Below are 20336 nucleotides of genomic sequence, written 5' to 3' on the forward strand. Positions count from 1 at the left end.
CTCTATATATATATATATATCTGCGCGCGCGCGCGCGTGTGTGTGTGTGTGTTGCATTTTTAGTTTTCCCCTTTACTATCTATGACGAAATTTATCATACAGCTGCCGGGAGCCTCTCAAGCCTTGTAAGAAGTCAATTTCAAAAATAGCTACGCTCTGTCTCTGTGTACCCGTTTCTGTCTGTCTTCCATCTTTGAATGCTGTGATCGTAGCGTTGTATGAGAAAGTAGACACGGCGATAGGCGAACCGCGTGAGTGCTGACACGTGTATGAATGGTTTTCTCGAAATCTACGATATGAAAGAGTATCTTCCCGCCTGAAAACAATCGCTATTCTTTTCTGAATTTTTCCACAGGAGACAACAAGGACGGTATTCAGCCAAGTTGATTTTGATTATAGTCAGCGGTGAGTGTACAACACGATGATATAACGAAAGTAGAATCGTTAGGACTGAATTCCACACTTCAGATATAACCAATGTCTGAACGCGTACGGTTTGTCGTCGTATCTTCTGTGTATATTTGTGGCTATTCGTCTAATAATATTTACGGGTGAGCTTACATCTGAAAAAAACGATAGCCTTTATATCCATGAAAACTGTAGAGTAATAAAAAGTATTTTTCAGTGTCGATGACCGAGCAAATTTGAAGAAAATCCAGACCACGGCCGATGAAGTTCTTTCTGCGTGTACCGCTGGACAAATACAATGTGATAGAAGAACAGCACTGCGTAAGTACATGAAATTTATGGCAACATTCCGAGCACAAAGTTATAAAGCCACAATAGCTGCCAATATATAATAAAATATCCTCAGTTTTCCAAGAGTTTTCTTCGATCAATACCCACTAAAGACTTCAAAAGTGTATAACACTGTCATAAGTGTCGACAATGCATAACATCATTTTAGATTTCCTGCCTTTTCAAAGACTAATCGCGTGATAGAGAAAATAAAGATTACAACAAGCAAATGTCAGCCATGGTGTGTTGTGCATTCAAGTAAATGGCATCATGCTTGTTTCTTGGATGATCACGATGTGTATGTACACGCAATGCTGCATTTTTATACTTTTCCGTGGCGGCGCCATGTTACAAATGCGGCACCGGTTTAATTATTTAAACTGTTAAAACGTGCAGGCATGGTCCAACTCAGCGAGCAGTGATGCTTCTATACACGTCATTCGGTTAGCACATTTACACCAACCAACAATGGTTTGAAATTATAATCCTGATAATAATGCATGAAATTTACAGCTATTGTGGCTTTAAGCACCATGGCCAGAGCAAACATATCATTATTTCTCAATAAATGAACTAGTGTATCTGGGCAAATTTGTTCCTACAACGGACGAGGGAAGTGGCATGTTCTTATCACAGAAAAAATGTAGTAACCGAAAAAGTGGACGCATGTTACTGTATAATAAATCGTCAAGTATTTACAATGATAGTTAAGCATACATGCAAATCTTTTTATCTTCTCAATTTCAGTCGCTGTTAAGAACCATTTTCGTTCGAAGAAGAAGGTTTACTGTGGACTTTGCCCGGCAGTAGCGAAGAGGCAGAGGATCTACAGCAGAAAATATCGGGTAAGTAAAAACAAATGATGATAGCGGGGCACAAACTAACGGGATTGACCACAGCTAGAGATGAGACACGACTAGTAAGAGCTGCTAGAGGACCCTTGAGGGCGCACTATATTGCAAGATTTCGTCCGTGATGAAAATCATTTTATTCTTCGACTGCTTGACTCTCTATCCTACTACAGAATAAAAATGTGCTAAAATACGGTTATTACTCAATCTCACTATTGCCTATTATATCATACCAGTATATTGATGGCCCAAATACAGCGATCTGATTGGTCGAGGCACGAAAAGAACCGTGGTATATTAGCGATATACCACGGCTGGCTTACGCGCGAACTCTCGGCTTGAGTAAAAATCCGTTTTTGACGTTCCACGCCAGAATTTCAATATACTGTTATAATAGCAATAAATCACACCCAGCGACGGTATACCACTCGATTTTGACCAGTTCACTTCATATATGAACTCGCTATCGCTCATGCATATATGTCGTGAACTGGTCAAAATCTCGTGGTATAGTACCATCGCTGGGTGTGCTTTATTGCTTAAATATACCAGCGATGTTTCGACACATGACAAGAGTAGGCTAAATGTTGACCAAGGACTTCAAGACTTATTAATTTCCTTCTGAAACATGAAAAGTTATTGGTTGTCGTGCCTTTGTATATATATGCCTTACGAAAAATTTATCACATTCAGTTCTTCCTATACTTGAACGATATTAATCAGTCCGGGTCAGCTCCAAAATTGGAGACTCATTATGATAATGTATTCCGGCATTCAGCCAATCATCGACCAGATTACATCATTAATAAAGTACAGGTCACGCTGGGTCACAAATTACCCACCAAGTGTGATCGGCAGTTTTGGGCCGCTTATTAAGCCCCTGTCTTGTGAATTTCGACGAATTTCGACAGTCAACATAATCCACGTGTTCTGCAGAAGGTCATGTCAAACAAGGAGTCCGATTAGTGAACAAATATTCGAAATATTGACGATTCATTTCTACCCCCAGTTTATCGATTTCGCTCAAGTACCGAGAATCATTTTGTGGATGTTCGTCATCTCTATTAGAAATACTGTTATAAAGGTTATTTGTGTAGGTACGCGTATAACATTTTGCAAGAAAGAAGAACAATGTCAGAGCTTTAAAACGATACCTGTTTTGTAGTTGTCAAACGCAGACTAAAAATGGTACGCGATTTTGAAAATGTGTTGACAGAGTGGCCACACAACTGTTCCCCATACGGTAGAATTTGTATCGCTGCCATCTCCGATACAAATGGGGTATTCTGAACGATCTGTGTAGGTACACGATTTATATTTCGCAGGACTTCAAGCCAGAGTCTAGGAATCACAGCGATATATGGGGTTTGGTTGTCTTAGCCAGAATAAAACTGGTACGCGATTTTGAAATTGTGTTTTGACAGAGTAGCCACACAACTGTTCGACATTATGGCAGAATACGGCGCGGGAGTTCGACACAGTATGGCGTACGTAACGAAGGACGCATGTGGAGGTTGCCAGGAAATACAATTTTACTGATGGCGCGCTGGCCGCTGATTGGCTTATGGGAGGGGAAAATATTATGGTATAGCGTCGCCAATTTTGGAAATTACCCGGACTGATTATTGACTTCGATTTCTGTTCATAATTTGAAGTCAAACGAACCCTGTAGCCTCAAGTTGTTCTGAGAGTCGTTGTTTGATCTCGATGAAAGGTTGATATCTTGACATAGATGGATTTGTTTAGTTTATAAAATTTGTTTTGAGCAACATGGCTATTTCTTATCAATTTTCCACCATTCCCTCGATTGTGTTATATTTCAGAAGCTTCAGCGAAGAAAACGAGCTTTAACAAGAAATGAAATGAAAAAATACGGTGACGTCATGAAAATATCTTACATGAGTTCAGACGAGGATGGCAGTGATGCAGGGGAGGGTGAAGTATCTGAGCGTGTGCTTATGAAAGGTGTTTCGGAGAGTTCGCCCCCAGAAGATGCACCTGAGTGGGCTACGCAGAATGTATCAACATCTACAATGCAAGACCGCATCGAGGAAAATGCTGATGAAGATGCACCTGAGTGGGCCACTCAGGATGCATCGACCTCGGCAAGACAAGACCACATCGGAAATAATGCCGTGAACATCGACAATGGGGAAGGCGAGGGAACCGACAGCGATTTTGATTGTGACGACTTTTATATTGACTGGCCAGATAACGATGCCGATGCATCCAGCGCTGGTTCTGAAGTAAGGGAAAATTGTAATTCTGTCATATCAATACTGGATTCACTGGATTTGATAAGAATAGTAGCGTAATGCTGAGTGTACATTATTATAATTAACCTGTTTTGCATAATTATAAATGTCACTTTCTGAAATTCTTGCAACTAACATCTTCAAAACCTCTGAACTTCTTCAATATATTAAAACGACTACGAAGCTGTTGTAGCGAGAAAGTTACAGGTGCATTAAAGAAAAGCCACTTTGTTTCATAGTATTTAATAGTGTTTAACACGTCACTTGCTCATCCGTGTTATGATTGGCCAGAATACATCACTCGACGGGAAAATAGATACTAGTCCCAACAGAATCGAAAAAAGTGACGTCAGAGGGTATTTATGAAAGACCTTCCTCAGGGAAATAGATTTTAACGGTTTAAATTGCGTCAGCGAAGCGAAAGAGGTCTGTAAGTGACCACCTAGACTAAAAAATCCGTCGCTCGAGGGCGCTCTCTACGCTCCCCCTCTCACTGTGGAGCGTAGAGAGCGTCCTTGAGGGACAGATCTTTCAGTCTACTGACCACCATGGTTGTCTGACTCTCTGTGCGTTAGCTATTAACTAGTTTCCGTGCACCACCAGCTGTCACATAGCGTCATAAACTTACATTCGAAAAAATATTCAAAACCGTAACTAATAATTCTATCTCGTATAACTTTCCGAGGTTTGCAGAATCTTGAATATACTTCGAACTTACAGTTTGTACACATTGCCCATACAATTAGGGTATCCTAAATAACGTGAACATTCTCTCAGTTCATCAATCATCACTGAATCATCCAATTTCCTGTTTTTGTTAAGTCAACTGCCTCACTGGTGGAAGCCGCGAAAGCGTTGAGAGAAAAAGTGTTGTCACGGAAGACTCTCAAAGAATCAACCGATCAGAAAGAAGCATTCGCCCGGGCTCCAAGAAAGGCACCAAGAGAAGTTATGGTAAATGAGAAAGAACGAGTTTTGTAGTCTTGTGAAATGATTCATGAATCTTTAGTCTGAAACACCCACCCATCCTCCACCCTTTCCAGCCGTATAAATGCATAGACATGGCAGATAAATGGATTGATGGATGGACGGATATGAAAGATATACAGTGGAGTATGTATGGATTGATAGAAAGCATGTGCTTGCATATATAAATATATATTTGTTGTACCTTGAGTTTTCCTCTTTTCAATATCTATGGACGAAAGTTATCATACAACTGCAAGGACCATCCCAAGCCTGGTAAGAAGTCAATAATCTAAAAAAAAATTGGTACTCTTTGTCTGTGTGTACCCGTTTCTCTCTCACTTCCATCTTTGACTGCTGTGAGATTTGAGTCGTATGAGAAAGTAGAAAGTAAGGGAAAGGTAGGCAGATTTTGTGAGTGCGTACACGTGTGTATGTATGGATTTCTCGCAATCTACGAGATGCAAAATCGTTCCGTTTTAATGCAATCGCTTTTCTTTTCTGAATTGTTTCCACAGGAGACAACAAGGATGGTATTCAATCAAGTGGATTTTGATTACAGCCGGCGGTGAGTGTACAACACGATGATATAACGAAAGTAGAATCGTTGGGACTGAATTCCGCACTTCAGATGTAACCACCGTCTGTACGGTTTGTCGTCACGGTTATATCCTCTGTGTGTATTTGTGGCTATTCTCAAACTATTTACGGGCGAGCCCACGCCTAGAAAAAAACCGAAAGTTTAGATATTCATGAAAACTATAAAGTGATAATGTAAAGTATGTTTTTGCAGTGTTGATGATCAAGCAAACCGGAAGAAAATCCATACTACGGCCTATGCAGTTTTTTCTGAGTGCAAGGCTAAACAAATACAATGTGATTGGAGAGCAGCCCTGGGTAAGTACATGAAGTTCATGGCAATATTACGAGAACAAAGTTTTTAAGTATTCTGTCCATAGCAAACGTCGTTATTTCTCAAAAAAAGGATATGGTGTATCTAGGCAAATTGGTTCGTACAGCGAACAGGAGCCGTGATATATTCTTGTTACAGAAAAAAAAATGTATTAACCGAAAGAAGGAGACCCGTGATATGGGAAATCGTCAAGTACTTACAATGACACTTTAGCGTACATGCAATTTTTTTTTCTCAATTTTAGTCGCTGTTAAGAACCACTTTCGTTCAAAGAAGAAGGTTTACTGTGGACTTTGCCCGGCAGTAGCGAAGAGGCAGAGGATCTACAGCAGAAAAGATCGAGTAAGTAAAAACAAATGATGATAGCGGGGCACAAACTAACGGGATTGACCACAGCTAGAGATGAGACACGACTAGTTAGAGCTGCTAGAGGACCCTTGAGGGCGCACTATATTGCAAAATTTCGTCCGTGATGAAAATCATTTTACTCTTCGACTGCTTGACTCTCTATCCTACTACAGAATCAAGACGTTCTAAAATACGGTTATTAATCAATCTCGTTATTGCCTGTCAATACCAGCGATGTTTCGACACATGACAAGAGTAGGCTAAATGTTGACCCAGGACTTCAAGGCATTTTAATTTCCTTCTAAAATATGAAAAAGTATTGGTAGTCGTGCCTTTGTATGAATATGCCTTACCAAAAGAAAAATCACATTCAGTTCTTCCTACTTGAACGATATTATTGACTCCGATTTCTGTTCATAAATTTGACGTCAAACGAACCCTGAAGCCTAAAGTTATTCTGAGAGTCGTTGTTTGATCTCGATGAAAGGTTTATATCTTGACACAAATGAATTTGTTTAGTTTATAAAGTCGTGTTTTGAGCAACATGGCTATTTCTTATCCATTTTCCATCATTCCCTCGATTATGTTATATTTCAGAAACTTCAGCGAAGAAAACGAGCTTTAACAAGAGATGAAATGGAAGAATATGGTGACGTCATGAAAATATCTTACATGAGTTCAGATGAGGATGGCAGTGATGCAGGGGAGGGTGAAGTATCTGAAACACTTTTCAGAAAAACTCTTCCATGGAGGTCTGTCTCACTTTGTAATCTTTTCGAGACGCTCGATAAGCGCTCTCAAAAAAAGGCCGCCAGGCGTAACATCAAACAAAAACGTGTGATTCTGAAAGGTGTTTCGGACAGCTCACCCCCGGAAGATGCACCTGAGTGGGCCACGCAGAATGTATCAACATCTACAATGCAAGACCGCATCGAGGAAAATGCTGATGAAGATGCACCTGAGTGGGCCACTCAGGATGCATCGACCTCGGCAAGGCAAGACCACATCGGAAATAATGCCGTGAACATCGACAATGGGGAAGGCGAGGGAACCGACAGCGATTTTGATTGTGACGACTTTTATATTGACTGGCCAGATAACAATACCGACGCAACTAGTACCTCTACTCTCCGTGAAAGTATTCGTCGCACGAGCGCAGGTTCTGAAGTAAGAGGAGGGAGTAATTCTGTCAGAGAAAGAGTTAATAATGCCCCCTCTGTCCCAGCTGGAAAAGCTGGAAGGAGGTTGCGACTGACATTCTCATTTGAATAGGAGGGCTTTATGTCGGTAAATCCCATTGTGACGTTGCAAAGAAACTGCGAATGCCATATAGCCATTCGCTGAGCTAATAATTCTACCTCATATCCGACAGAATAATGTTTTACCTTTAACCCTTGTCTCAATTTTATATTATTCGATGAAATTACAGATCGAGGGTGCATTTTAATGAATCGGAATCTTAAACGAATACTATTATTGTTATTTGAAATTTTCATACCGTAACCTGGGGTAAGGGTATCGCGTCAGAAGAGGTTCACATTTACGCTGATCAGTGTACCAAAGTTTACATGCAAGGAGAAGATATACCTTGCGCCATTGTCAATTGTGTTTTATGTTTGTTATGTAAATAAGTAAACATTATGGCATTTTGTCCCATTCGACTGTGTAGCACTAAGGTTTGAGCCTTGTAATAGTGTATGGATGGCACCGTTTCACTACCGGAAATAGTCGGTCAGCAAGTATGTTCACACATCAGTCATCAAAGTCAAAACAAACAAGAGCACATTAACATTATTGAATAGTTTTATTTGTAGAATTATTTAGTTTTTTAACTTTCAACTTCAAATTAGTTTATTTCTATATTGATTTAGCGGAGTCAACCACGGTTCTTAGCTAGGGCTATATATATTTTTGCGACTTTCTATACCACGTGACCATATATTAGCAGTCTTTCTTTGTCGCCCTCTTCATAGCTTCAATTCACGTTCGATGTAAAACCCGGATTCTACCAAGGGGCTAACACCTGCATGAGATTGGAATAACAAAGTGAGAAAACAAAGAAAACGCTGTAGGTGTCTCTCGTCGTGGTAACTTCGTCAATTACACTAATTCTATTGCTGACTGATTGGTCGGTATCCAATTTAACAATGAGTTTTGTCATATAACTACATAATCAATAAAGTAAGAAAATTTGCGCATTCATATGTTAAGATCTACAATTGCATCGCTGATCTATATTCAGCTAAACTATTTAATTATTTTTCTGACATGTGTATGATTTGTAGTACCATATGTATGAAAAAAGTACGTAAGGAGCAATAAATAGCTTTAAAATTAAAACAACGACATGGTGTATGTTTCAGAATTTTGTGCACTATGCATATTCTCTCTATAGTCGTTCTTTACTGCGATTTCAAGTTCTCAATGTTAATCGATATCACGACTTCTCTTAAGCTTCTCGTTATCACAAGCAGACCGGATTACGTTTAAAATATCAAAATTTCATGAATGTTATCGATATAATTTAAGTTAGGAGCTAGGATGATATGCATACATATTCCAGATGGGAATACGGGTTGAATATTTAATGTCGTATGGTTCGAATTCTCAACACGAACTTAGGTATTCAGAGACAATATTTCACATGCTTCTAATACTACTGAACTTTGACGTGTTCCGATCTATATTGCTTTTCTGATCCATTCTTATACGAATTGCGTTTGGCGCAGTGATGGCGGCAGCGACAATGATGATGATTATTATGATGACGATGATGACACAATTGGATGATCCAATCATATTGTATCCATAAGAATCCCCGATGCACATTTTCATTCGCAGCGCTCTTCCGGATCTTACGTGTCACCAAAAACGACCCCGATACGATGGTACTTTTTATCGTCGACTGAAGGTTTTGTCGATGGAAACACAGAAGTTGACTCCAGACAAGCTATCAGATTTTGCAATAGTTTCCAGTTAAACAGCTTTTTTTACAGCTTGACGTGCGTCGAGGAATCAAGTGCGCCCTCACGAGTCAATTTGTACACGTACTTGTGTGTCGCGCTTGGGCAAACGAAGCACTGAACGACTGAAACTGTCGTACATGCATTTGCAATTTCCTGACGGCGTACAACAACACAGTTCCTCCGGATTTTGAACAAATCCATCATTTCATGTTACTGCCTTTGGCTTTTTATTCGCATTTATGTGTTATCAGCTACGTCAAATAAATTTCCAATTAATTATTCACGGTTCATTTTTATCTTCTTTGTAGTCAGACGTTAACGTTCCAATAGATAACCTCCTACATATAAAACAAACACGCACCCATCTACGGTCCAAACTATGCACTATCAGTGACACATCTATGTTGCCCTTCTGCACGAGGTCAGGTCTGGTTATCCAGACAAAATTTGACCGTTGTTTGACAAAAGTTATAAGGTATGGATATACTAATCACTGAAGAGTTTTCATTTTCACGTTCTTCCTCCACAGTACTCAAATTAATTCTTGGTATAATTTGAAATATGTATAGCATAGAACAGTTTTACGGTCTCGTTTTTCTTGTAAATGACTTTTTAAGAAGAGAGTATAAGCTACATTTAATAAAGAATCTTTCCAAAATGAAAGTCGGGATAATTTCTAATGTGACCTGAAAACTTATTTGATTCATTATTGATTGTGATATCCTTCATTAAAGTATGGGCAAAAGTTTAACAATTTGACTTTGAGTAGATTATATTAAAGACTGAAAATACATATGTGTCACTGGAGAAGGCTGGCGTGTTTTAGCGACGGCAATCGTGAATTGTGATTACACGTCCCTCGATGCTTGCAGCAAAGAAAGCTGGTCTCCCTCGAGCTCCCAGACACTGCATTTCAACTAGCCGTCTTTGTCATTCTTAATTTTCATAGAACTTTTGTGACTAGAGCGCACCATGGCCCGTCTAGACGTAATGATGTATTTGGGATGCTAAGTGAGATGACAGATCAGTGATGGCAATCGTCATGACGGCGATGAATATGATGATGAATGTGACGATGACGACAACAATGATGGAAATGATGACCAGCACATGAAGCGTAAAACCCAGTATTGACTGAAGGAGACAAGCGCGATAAGACACAACCACGGTGAAGAAAGAACTAGGAAAGTCAACGTACTGTTGAATTGCAACTTTTATCTTTCGTTTTTGACGTAATTGCACAAAAAAATGTGACTAACCTCCCATCGGTCAATGAAACTAGCTCCACCCAAACATTACTCGAAATCAGATATCGGAATCAGTCTTCGTAAGCCCTCGCGATAGGCTCATTCAATAGTTGCCATGGATATCGCTGACTCCACGCCACTTCAGATGTGACCTTGAGACGTGAAGGTCCCCTGCTCTTTCTTTCAATTTTAGACTTGTACATAGGTACTTGCGAGGCAAAATGAAAATATATCCAATGGAAGATGTACAGTGGGTGTATACAATCATATTAACACTGCGATAAATTATTACAAAGCTGACAAGTATATTTGTTTCATTTTGCTTCAAATGGCTCCGTCGTTGGACACACAGATTCACCGACACATCAAGGCAAACAATATTTGATAAAATCTGGTATGATTTATGTCTCAGAACTGACAGGTACGCTATTTGCATTCTTTGTATTTACTGTTCACTTGATGGAACCAGAACCGACATGCGTGAAACAGGGCGGTCCCTGGTATTTTGGTGACCATCTTTTTGACTAGACGGAGTTCATTGTGCTGCATCTGTGGATCGTCCTTGTCGTACATCTGTTCTTAAGACGTCTGCAGACAGAAAACGAATTGTACAGAATCTCAGAGTTTTGTAGGTCTCTGCTGAAGTTCGGTGAGTCTCATTTCAAACGTTATAGAGGTTCGCGGTGACCGTCGAAAACAGTTTTTCAATCATTAATTTGTTTTGTCTCGATGGGCATTTTAACTTAACTATGTGATATGAGAGAGAGAGAGAGAGAGAGAGAGAGAGAGAGAGAGAGAGAGGAGAGAGAGAGAGGAGAGAAGAGAGAGAGAGAGAGAGGGGGGGGCAGAGGTATATAGGTGGGGAGGGACTTACATAATTTACAGAAAGCAAGAGCAGATGGAAACTTGGGTCAAGTTCCGCCGTGTTTTACGTCCCTGGGTACGATAAATATGTAAAACGTTCAGAATTATCGATTCAGCGGCAATAAACGAGTCAGTCTTGTGCGGCCAGATTGAATTTCCCCACCGAAATTTCCCTAAACTCTTTGAGAAATATATGAGGCGATGGTAACCGCCTCCGCCAGCATAGTGGAGTCCGACGGCCAATATCCGTTCGAAAGTTACTCCTACCTCCACTCAGCTACCCAATGTGATGCGTTAGTCCGATGCTTTCTCCTCTCATGCACAATATTACATTATTTCTTCAAAAAATATGGCATGGAAATGGCTGTTTTTCTAGCGGGTCTTGAAGGATGACTAACATTATACTCTACATTACGAAAAAACGTCACTAAATATAACCTGCAGTGTCTGTAGTGAATTGTTTCCCACGCCACTGTGTTCACTGCCCCTCCTCCCTTTACGGTCGCACACACGATACATACACTAGGTTTGACGTTAGCCCCTTGCTATGATATCACGTATGGGTAGCTGGGTCTGCGAGGGTTTCTCAGGCAAAAGTTTATAGAAAGAAGCCTTGATCATACTCCAAATTGTACGCTGATTTAATGAAATATCGCCATTTTTCCCATCAGGTAAGTTAGGAACAACATGGCAAATAAATATGTGGATAATTAGCATGATTTATGAAACCTTTTTCTAATTAAACTGAATGCATGTCCAATCACAAATTTATCGTTACATTTTTGCAATCCAATCCAATTCAAGACCATGGCCATCCGCTTCGGCAATTCTAGTCAATGTTCCTTCTGTGCCGTCGTAAAAAAATAGTTCAAACGCGAGCTTAGTACCTTGTCAGCTTTCGGTCAATATGGTGGGTTTCCCATAAAAGTGCCATTGATAGTACAAAATATCACCATCGGCCGGTTAATATATCATCGGGTAAGCCGTATTTTCTGAAGGCGGCCCGGTAAAGTATTACTTGGTAAATCCAGACTCAGAGTTTCGATGTCGTTAATCCACGCCACTCTAATCACACGACGAACATGTTTTGACACTCGTCAACATACCTTGGCCCCTCCATTTAAAATGATTTGCAGGTTTATCTGCGTTGAGTTTATCTCCGGACGTTAAGTGCCCACGTTTGAGTCTGTTTTAAACGATATATCTACCTTATAAGCAGTTCAAAGGGTGGCCATGGGGACGGTACAACTTTGGCATTTTATCTATAAATGGGGGAAATTCTGGCGCGTAAATGATAGTGGTGTCGCGGCAGGCATGAAAATGCCATATCTTAACATTGTGTCGGCCAAAGGTCTGACAATATCAATCACTCCTTGACTGTGTATCAATATCGAAATAATAAACCATTGTGATGATTCGCCCAAGGAGCTAGGCAACAGCAGTCGCAACCCATAGCTGCCAATATTGTGTCAAGTTTATGATCTATATCGTTCAGGCAGAAAAAGATTGTTTCTGGTCATCGCGCGCGTCATTTCAGAACCTGCGCGGTTTTTGTTTTTGTTTTTTTTCGGGGGTGGGGTTACATACTCATCGGTACAGCTATCCTTGATATCCCTGTTTGCATGTCCAAAAATGATAAAATGAAAACAGAAGCATTATGCAGCCAATGATGAAAGACAATAACTGTTGCATCAATTTTGCCAAACCAGCGTTGTTAAGAATAAAAAAGAAAGGAAAAATGAATATTATTACAAGAAAATCGCGTCTCTGCATCACTTTTGCTGAATGTCAAGGACAAACAATGTTTTTTGCCTAAGCATTCATTTATTTGTAAGGACATAGCAATCTTCAACAGAGTCGTCGAACACTAAAAGGTATCAATGAATGAAATACATGTAAGTTCCTTTTCAAATTTTATTTTGCATCGGTTTTATTTGTCTTGACACAGTGATAAAGAAGCTTGGTTTAAATGTGATGTTTACAATGTTTGAGCATTTGTTTTATTTTCAGTGATTAAAGCAAATCAACAATGGCTTCGGGACATCATGGCGACTTTGTCAAAGAGGAAATTGGCGGTTCTCAAATGTACCATCACCATTACAACACGCCGCCGGCGTCGTACGACACACCGCCGTACAACACGCCCCCATACAACACATCACCATACCCACAAACAACAACAACCCAGGTAAAGACAGATTTCGGGACTCATTAAAAACTCTTCAACTTTTTTACTTATAGTGGCGTACAGGTTGTGTACACCAATTCTTCTGGCACCGTCATGCTGCAGTGAAAATCTATTGCTGACATTTTGCCATGTCAAACAATAGTAGATTTAAAGACGTTACTTCCCCATTTCAAAATTTTCCAAAGTGATACTTGGTTTTTATCATGACCTCAGACAAGTCCCACAAGGATATTTAGGATGGAAAAAGTTAAATTTTGACGTGTATGCCTATAATATTGCTGTTTTTACACCCCCGCAAGCGAAAGATGCAGGGCGAGCAATCGTCTCTGTCCTAGAAACAGTTTTGTAGGTTAAACTACAGGTTACTGGCATGAATGTAATTAATTTAGTTTCGAAGTGAAGTAAATATCCCTAGGATACTAGCACACCTGCAGGTAAAGTCAGACGCCGAGTCTAAACATGATAGGCGTCACCTAATAGCGACGCCACTGCACATGCGCTCTTGACACAACGCTCTTAAGTTGATGGAGCAATACGTTCTTGTGTGTTTAAATCTTGTAGACAGTAATTACAAGTTTTAAGGTGGTACTAACTTGTCTCGAAATTGAAAGAAATTTTCTCGAACTTTCCAAGCGAGACTTTCAAATTATTCCCTTTCTAAATCAAGAAAAAAGGGACCATCGCGCAGCATGTTATACCAGAGAAAAGGGTTTACCAACTTTTTAAATTGAAAACGTGCACTATTCCTGTGTTAACTCTATACGCGGAATAATTAAATTTTCGATTTTCCAACAAATAAGCCAGTCACTCCATAAACTTCAAAATGAATCCCCACAAGTGGTAGATCAAAGTAGCATAGTAAACATTTGGGAGTCTGGATATTTGTCTCCGAGACGCATTCTACCTTGTGAAGCGAACTCCTGTTGAAAGCCAAGGAAAAGTTTCATTATTTGTTTCGGCGGTTTTTTTTCAGAATGTTGTAATTGTCAAAGAGCAGCGGCATGGTGGGGAGTGGACTGCTGGACTGTTCGGGTGTTTTGGAGACCTTACGGGATGTAAGTAAAACACACGGTTAAAAAGAATGAAAAATCCCCAAACAGACGAACTGCATGTCCACGTTTAATACCCAACTTACCTTCACCTTACAAAATTTTAGGTTAGGCCAGAGAAAAAAAAATCTTGTTCATCGGATTTTTTGGACCAAGTCCCAGGAGCGGCGAGCGAAAATTTTTTTATTTTTTTTTTAGGCCGAAGGTAAACGCGGTTCTCTGGCATTTTTGCAAAGATGCAGACAAGGCATGATAATTGTTTCCCTTTTTACCAGAAATATCTCAGACAAGAAACACTGATACTGGTAACTGAATTCATACTATATTTCCCAACAATAACATGGGCCATTACATTCACAGTTAGTGTTTGCACACAACATATTCTGAGCATTTCAACATTCTCTCAGAATAAAATTAAAATGAACAGCAAATCACTGAAATTCAACAATTCAGTATTGTCCTTTAATATTGTCCTGGTGGCCCATGTTTTGGCCTCTTTACCACTGTCTATATATACACATTTTACACAATGGTCTAACAACACTGTACTGTGATCGGAGTGAAGTTATATAGTCATCATTCAGATCGTACTTTAACATCGACGCAACCATGTGTTTTGTCATTGCCGTAAATTTTTATACTTTCGATGCAATTTTCATTCAATCGGATGCACCGTCCATCTGCTGTCACGATCTTGTTGAACAAATCGCCGAACGTAATATCAGGACAAACACTAAGTAGCGTCTCTGGAACTAACTGTTGGCCATCACGTCGAATGTTGGCGATCAAATTAATACTCATGATCTGACATGTACTAACCTTTACAAAACGAGCAAATTTCTGGCCATATCGACCCACTTTGCGTCGTGATTCGCCAAATTCAGACGTCACAACAACGTGTTGGCGTCAACTAAGTCCGGACACGTATGAAGTCTCATTCAAAATCCCGTGCCCACGAAAACCCGACACAGTGTAGGGCGCCACCAGCGGCAGTACTAAAAATATTTGTAATGCGGAAGTAAGAATTTGCCGTGATCAAGTGATCAAAAAAAAAAAATTTCCAAATATGCCAAAGTAGAAGCGGCGATTCCGATGAACAATTTATTTTTTCTTCCTGGCCTAACAGCTAATTTTTCTCTTTGCGAAACGTTAGCATATTTAATCTCTGAACTCAAAAAGCGGTCATAGGAGATGGCACAGTCCCTCTATCCACCATAGAGGGACTGTGGAGATGGGTACATTTAAAAAAATCACGGAGGATAGATCCAAAGCTGAGGACGAGACTTATCACAGAAAGCAGTGTCAGAAATGGATTTAAAGAAGTTTAAATTTTGGACGAAGTATCCCCAAGGATAAGTTGGTGGCAAAAATATTGACATTTTCAATGTAGCATTACCAATTTTAGGGGGCGAAACCACTCACACGGACAGATTTTACAGCTTGCTAAGTTTTCAAATCGACATACTTCTGTTGGCTGTCAGGTCTTTTCATAATGTATTTTGTACGTTAATAAAATAGAAGCTTTTGATCACGTCAGATTGACAAGGAGCGTGGACAGAAAGATCCGTCGCTCGAGGACGCTCTCTCGCTCCCCTGCGCGTAGCGAGCGCCCTCAAGCGACGGATCTTTCAGTCCGGTAGGAGCGCTAGCGTGGCACCATTGACACCTGTGATCTCTCTGTCTGTAGGCTTGATGTCTTTCTTCTGCCATCCTTTCTACAAATGTTGCCTCTCAAAGAAGATGGGCGAAAACTTCTGCATGCCGCTGTGTCTGGGCCCTGCCGACTTGATGGTTCTCAGAATGAAACTGAGAACAATGAACAAGATTCCGGTGAGTTCAGTCTTTGTTTGTGCGTCAGAAAATCCTAAATTCCGGCGGGCGATTGCTCTTCCAAGCCGGTACCCATACTCGTTCTGCAGAATTTTAAGATGCCCAACAAAAACGACACCCTTTTTGAAATATATGAGAAAATTTGACCAAAACAGCATCCCATATAAAACACAAACTTTAGGAGAGGAACAGATGAATGCTCATAATACTTGCACGTCATCGAGGGTTTATACAACAGTTACAGAAGCGTCCGATATTTTCAGGGAGAAGGAGGTTGTGTCTTGTAGGACCGGGCTGCATTTTGAATACTGAAGCTTAACAAATTCTGAAAATAGCATACTCCAACTTGACATTGTGTATGTGTTTGGATTTCACTGTAGATAGTCCAATCCCATTATTGGTCAGTACTGTGGAAAAACTATCCATTTTACTTGCTTTCACAAACTGTGATCGATAGTGAACAAAAAAACGATCCCTTCTTCGTGAGTGACTTTGGTAATACGCATCGGTACCCATTTTCCGTGACAGTACTACCACCACGCTTTTAAGTTCATTATCATTTCAGGAGAACTTGACTCCTATGTAGTGTTAACAAATTTCCTGATGTTCATTACTTGAATTAAAGGGATATAGTCGTCGGAACTGCGCTCAAAGGTAGTATGGGACCCATACGACCCATGGCAACAATGTATCCAAGGCACAATGGTGATTAACGGCAGTTAAAACATGTCTGTCATAATCTATCATCGTATAATTTAAATGTTGCAGCTATGATGATGAGGTGCATCTTGATATCGTGCACGAAATACATTGTTTGTAAACAAGAAACTCGCACAGGCGCAGTTCCGACGACTATATCCCTCTAAGTCTGCTTGTCTTATGCATTTTCGGACTGAAAACAAACCAATCGCTGAGCACACTTTATTGTCAAACGCGTATCCTGTCGAAATAAAGATTTTCCTTTGGAGGAACATGCTAAAAATGTTTGCTCATTAAATGTCCCTGTGTTGAAATTTCGATAAGTCAAAGTTCGAATGTTAAAAATTGAAAATTTGTCAAATGACTTGCAAATATTAAGCTCAGACTGTGTTCTGTATTCCGATGATTTATTAAAATCGGGATAATTGACTATGATGAATCCACGCAAGAGTTTTAGCAGAGCCTACCGCTGACTGAAATTGTAAAATTTTACGATAATGTAATAGTTTTGACCTATAGCATTGCTCCTACACGGAAAGCTTGACAAAGTAAGTCTGGCTTCGTTGCCTATTCATCTGGCATCCATCATTGTTCTGAACTTGTGTCATTGACGCAGTTTCTGTTCCTACCGCAGGGTGGCGCCATCGCGGACTGCTGTACGGTCACATGGTGTGCATGTTGTGCAGCTGTTCAGATGTCGCGAGAATGGGACAGTACGGTCATGACACGGATATAGTCACGTGACTGAAGCCAACGTCTCCGTTACCACGTTTCTCGCCAAAACAAGACAACATTATCGTTTACACAGTCGTCACATGGAAGAAGGAACTGTATTTAGCCATTGGAAAACAAGGAAAATTTCAAAATCCAATCGATTATCCTGCATTGTATTGAAAATTTAGTTCAGATTGTTGGTTGCACAGTTAAAATTAGCGGGAATGACAAAATTATCAGAAAAGTCCCTTTGGAAGTTTTCTTATTTTTAGAATTGCCAATTTAATAACGGACTTAAAGTTTCATTTTTTGTACTATACCTCATCGACAGACACTGCTCAGAATTCCAACAATCCTATCAAATCATTGGACTCTAAAACTTTTCTAATTCTTTTCTGATCTACCACTTCAGGTTGTAGAAGTTCATTTTGAATCGCCTGGAGAAAGAATCATTATCTTAGTTTTTTGAAAATCGAAACTTCTATTTTTCTCGATAGAGTTAACACGTACAGGAATGGCCGCCATTTTAAATTACAAATATCGGTAAATCTTGGGAAATGTGTTTATCTAACACAAAAATTTGCAAAATTTGAAAGAGAACGGTTGAAAAATTCCTTGAGGAAAATTTGAACGAAAGGTTTTAGGCTTTCACTTTCGAGGCTCATACTACCTTATAACTGAACATGAGAATGTACATTTTCTGCAGAGCAGCTGGGTTTTTTAAGCGACTTAAGGTAGAACGCACCTCGGCGACAGATATTCGGACTCTAAAACTTTTACAATTCTTTTCTGATATACCACTTGTGGGGGTTCATTTGAAAGCTCTTGGTGTAAGAAAACTTGTCACCGGCTTAGTTTTTTTCTAAATTCGACAATTTTATTTTTCCCAAAAGCGTTAACACAGGGATTGCGGCCATTTTGAATTTTAAATATCGGTAAATTTGGGTTATTTGTTTCTCTAGTACCAAAATTTGCACGGTGACCCCGATTTTTATTCTTGATTTTGAAAGAGAAAGGTTGAAAGTTTCATTTAGGAAAGTTTGAGCAAAAGTTTAAGTCTCTCGCTTTCGAGGCGCATACTACCTTAAGTTCAACATACCATTGTGGCTAGAACATGTGTATTTTCCTCTCAAAACTTTATGTATTGTTTAATTGACAGGCAGGTGAAGGGCAATAAAAGGATAGTTGGGATGAATTGAAGGGAAAATAATATATTTCAAACAGTAATTCAGGGCACAACCAACAGTATTCGTGTTGATCGGAAATATACAAAAAATCTTGCATGTAGATTTAAAAAATCTGAACTTTCCGGTGCTTCCAGCGTTTATTCTCTGTTGAATATAGCCACTATTTTCATCACTATTTTTGCAATTATTTGTAATTGAAGCTTTGAGAAATTTGAAGCGTGTGATATAACTATTAAATAAGCCCAGAGTAAGTAAATTATTTGTTTTGCTTCTGCGCACATGTAGGTTTGAAAGATTTCCATGAAAAAACTCCAAACTTTCCCAACAGATTTTTTCATCGTTCGACTTTCTATAGCAAAATCAACCCATGACGTTTACATTATAACAAAATACCTCCATACATCACTCATATTACTGTCATTGAACCACGTGGCGAAATAAAATTTATCCTCTAGAAGCGGAAAGAAAATAATATAGTTAAAAAATGAGCAGTTTGTATGAGAAAACTGTCAAATGACAAATAATTGCATATTGAGTTTGTGTTAAATCTCTCTCTCTCTCTCTCTCTCTCTCTCTCTCTCTCTCTCTCTCAACCTCTCTCAACCTCTCAACCTCTCTCAACCTCTCTCTCTCAACCTCTCTCTCTCTAAACCTCTCTCTCAACCTCTTACTCGTCTACCTTTCGGAATTTTGAGAGGGTGCAAACCAAGCATTTACTTACTCTGGTCTGAACACTATATTCTTACTCCACTTCAAAGCGTTCATTTGTCATATCTTATGGGCACATACACAATTTATTAGTGAATGTGCGTTGTATTAAAGGTATACTGTCACCTGTTCCAATTTTGCCACAGTTACCATGAAGAGAGAAAATCTAACCAATAACAGATTTTAAGCGGGTGGCCGCTTTTTAAAAATAGCGCCCTCACATGGGAATTTTGAATACCAAAGAACGCCTCTTTGACATATATGAGCATATTTAGATTACATGTGACTGTAGACTTTTAATACCATTGTCCTCACACACGGGTTAAAAAGGGTTTGCCCTATAAACTGAAGAGAAAATAATTTCATTCGGACCCATCGGCAACCTTGATCAATCTTGCGCTTTCAAAGATATTATTTGAAAATTTCCATTCGATTTGCTTGGCCAACAAATGATCCAGAAAGAGAAAGCGAAAATAAAATCCCTTTTGGCATTGTTTTCCGTAAAGTTTCAATGACAATGGCTAAATCTAGCTGCTAAATTTAAATAACCTGGCATTATACACACAAATAAACCTAAGCGGAACGCCCTTCCATTCACGCAACTCGAAATAGTTTTTATTATAATTACAGGCAAACTTCAACAAGTTTTTATTATAATTACAGGCAAACTTCAAATTCGCGGCAACATCATCAATAATAATATGTACATGCCTTGTGCACTCAGTGAAAAGTCAAAGGCTGTCAGCCATATTATAATTCATATTTTTAGAAAAACGAGTAGGGGATGTCTTGTTTCACGATTTTGAAAAAGGG

At 39.5% G+C, this 20336-nt stretch overlaps 2 protein-coding genes across 3 annotated transcripts; both read left to right on the plus strand.

The window, feature by feature from the left end:
• The first annotated feature begins 357 nt into the window (after positions 1-357).
• Positions 358-8414, plus strand: LOC139144857 (uncharacterized). The gene is made up of 9 exons (XM_070715660.1): positions 358-405; positions 626-729; positions 1486-1583; positions 3413-3835; positions 4667-4798; positions 5329-5378; positions 5604-5707; positions 5968-6065; positions 6669-8414. The coding sequence occupies exons 4-9, from the start codon at positions 3452-3454 to the stop codon at positions 7341-7343; spliced, it is 1443 nt and encodes a 480-aa protein (XP_070571761.1). The 5' UTR covers positions 358-405; positions 626-729; positions 1486-1583; positions 3413-3451; the 3' UTR covers positions 7344-8414.
• A 2077-nt stretch (positions 8415-10491) lies between these two features.
• On the plus strand, positions 10492-19565 carry LOC139144858 (cornifelin homolog B-like). Of its 2 annotated transcripts, none has more exons than XM_070715661.1 (5): positions 10492-10933; positions 13159-13336; positions 14310-14391; positions 16073-16215; positions 17549-19565. In XM_070715661.1, exons 2-5 carry the CDS (start codon positions 13178-13180, stop codon positions 17648-17650), a joined length of 486 nt encoding a protein of 161 aa, XP_070571762.1. In that variant the 5' UTR covers positions 10492-10933; positions 13159-13177; the 3' UTR covers positions 17651-19565. The 2 variants fall into 2 exon arrangements, with proteins under 2 accessions (XP_070571762.1, XP_070571763.1); XM_070715662.1 differs by having other exon boundaries at positions 10845-10933; positions 13168-13336; positions 17549-19074.
• The last annotated feature ends 771 nt before the right edge of the window (positions 19566-20336 follow it).

Source organism: Ptychodera flava, chromosome 12, assembly GCF_041260155.1.
Source record: "Ptychodera flava strain L36383 chromosome 12, AS_Pfla_20210202, whole genome shotgun sequence".
Taxonomy (NCBI): Eukaryota; Metazoa; Hemichordata; class Enteropneusta; family Ptychoderidae; genus Ptychodera; species Ptychodera flava.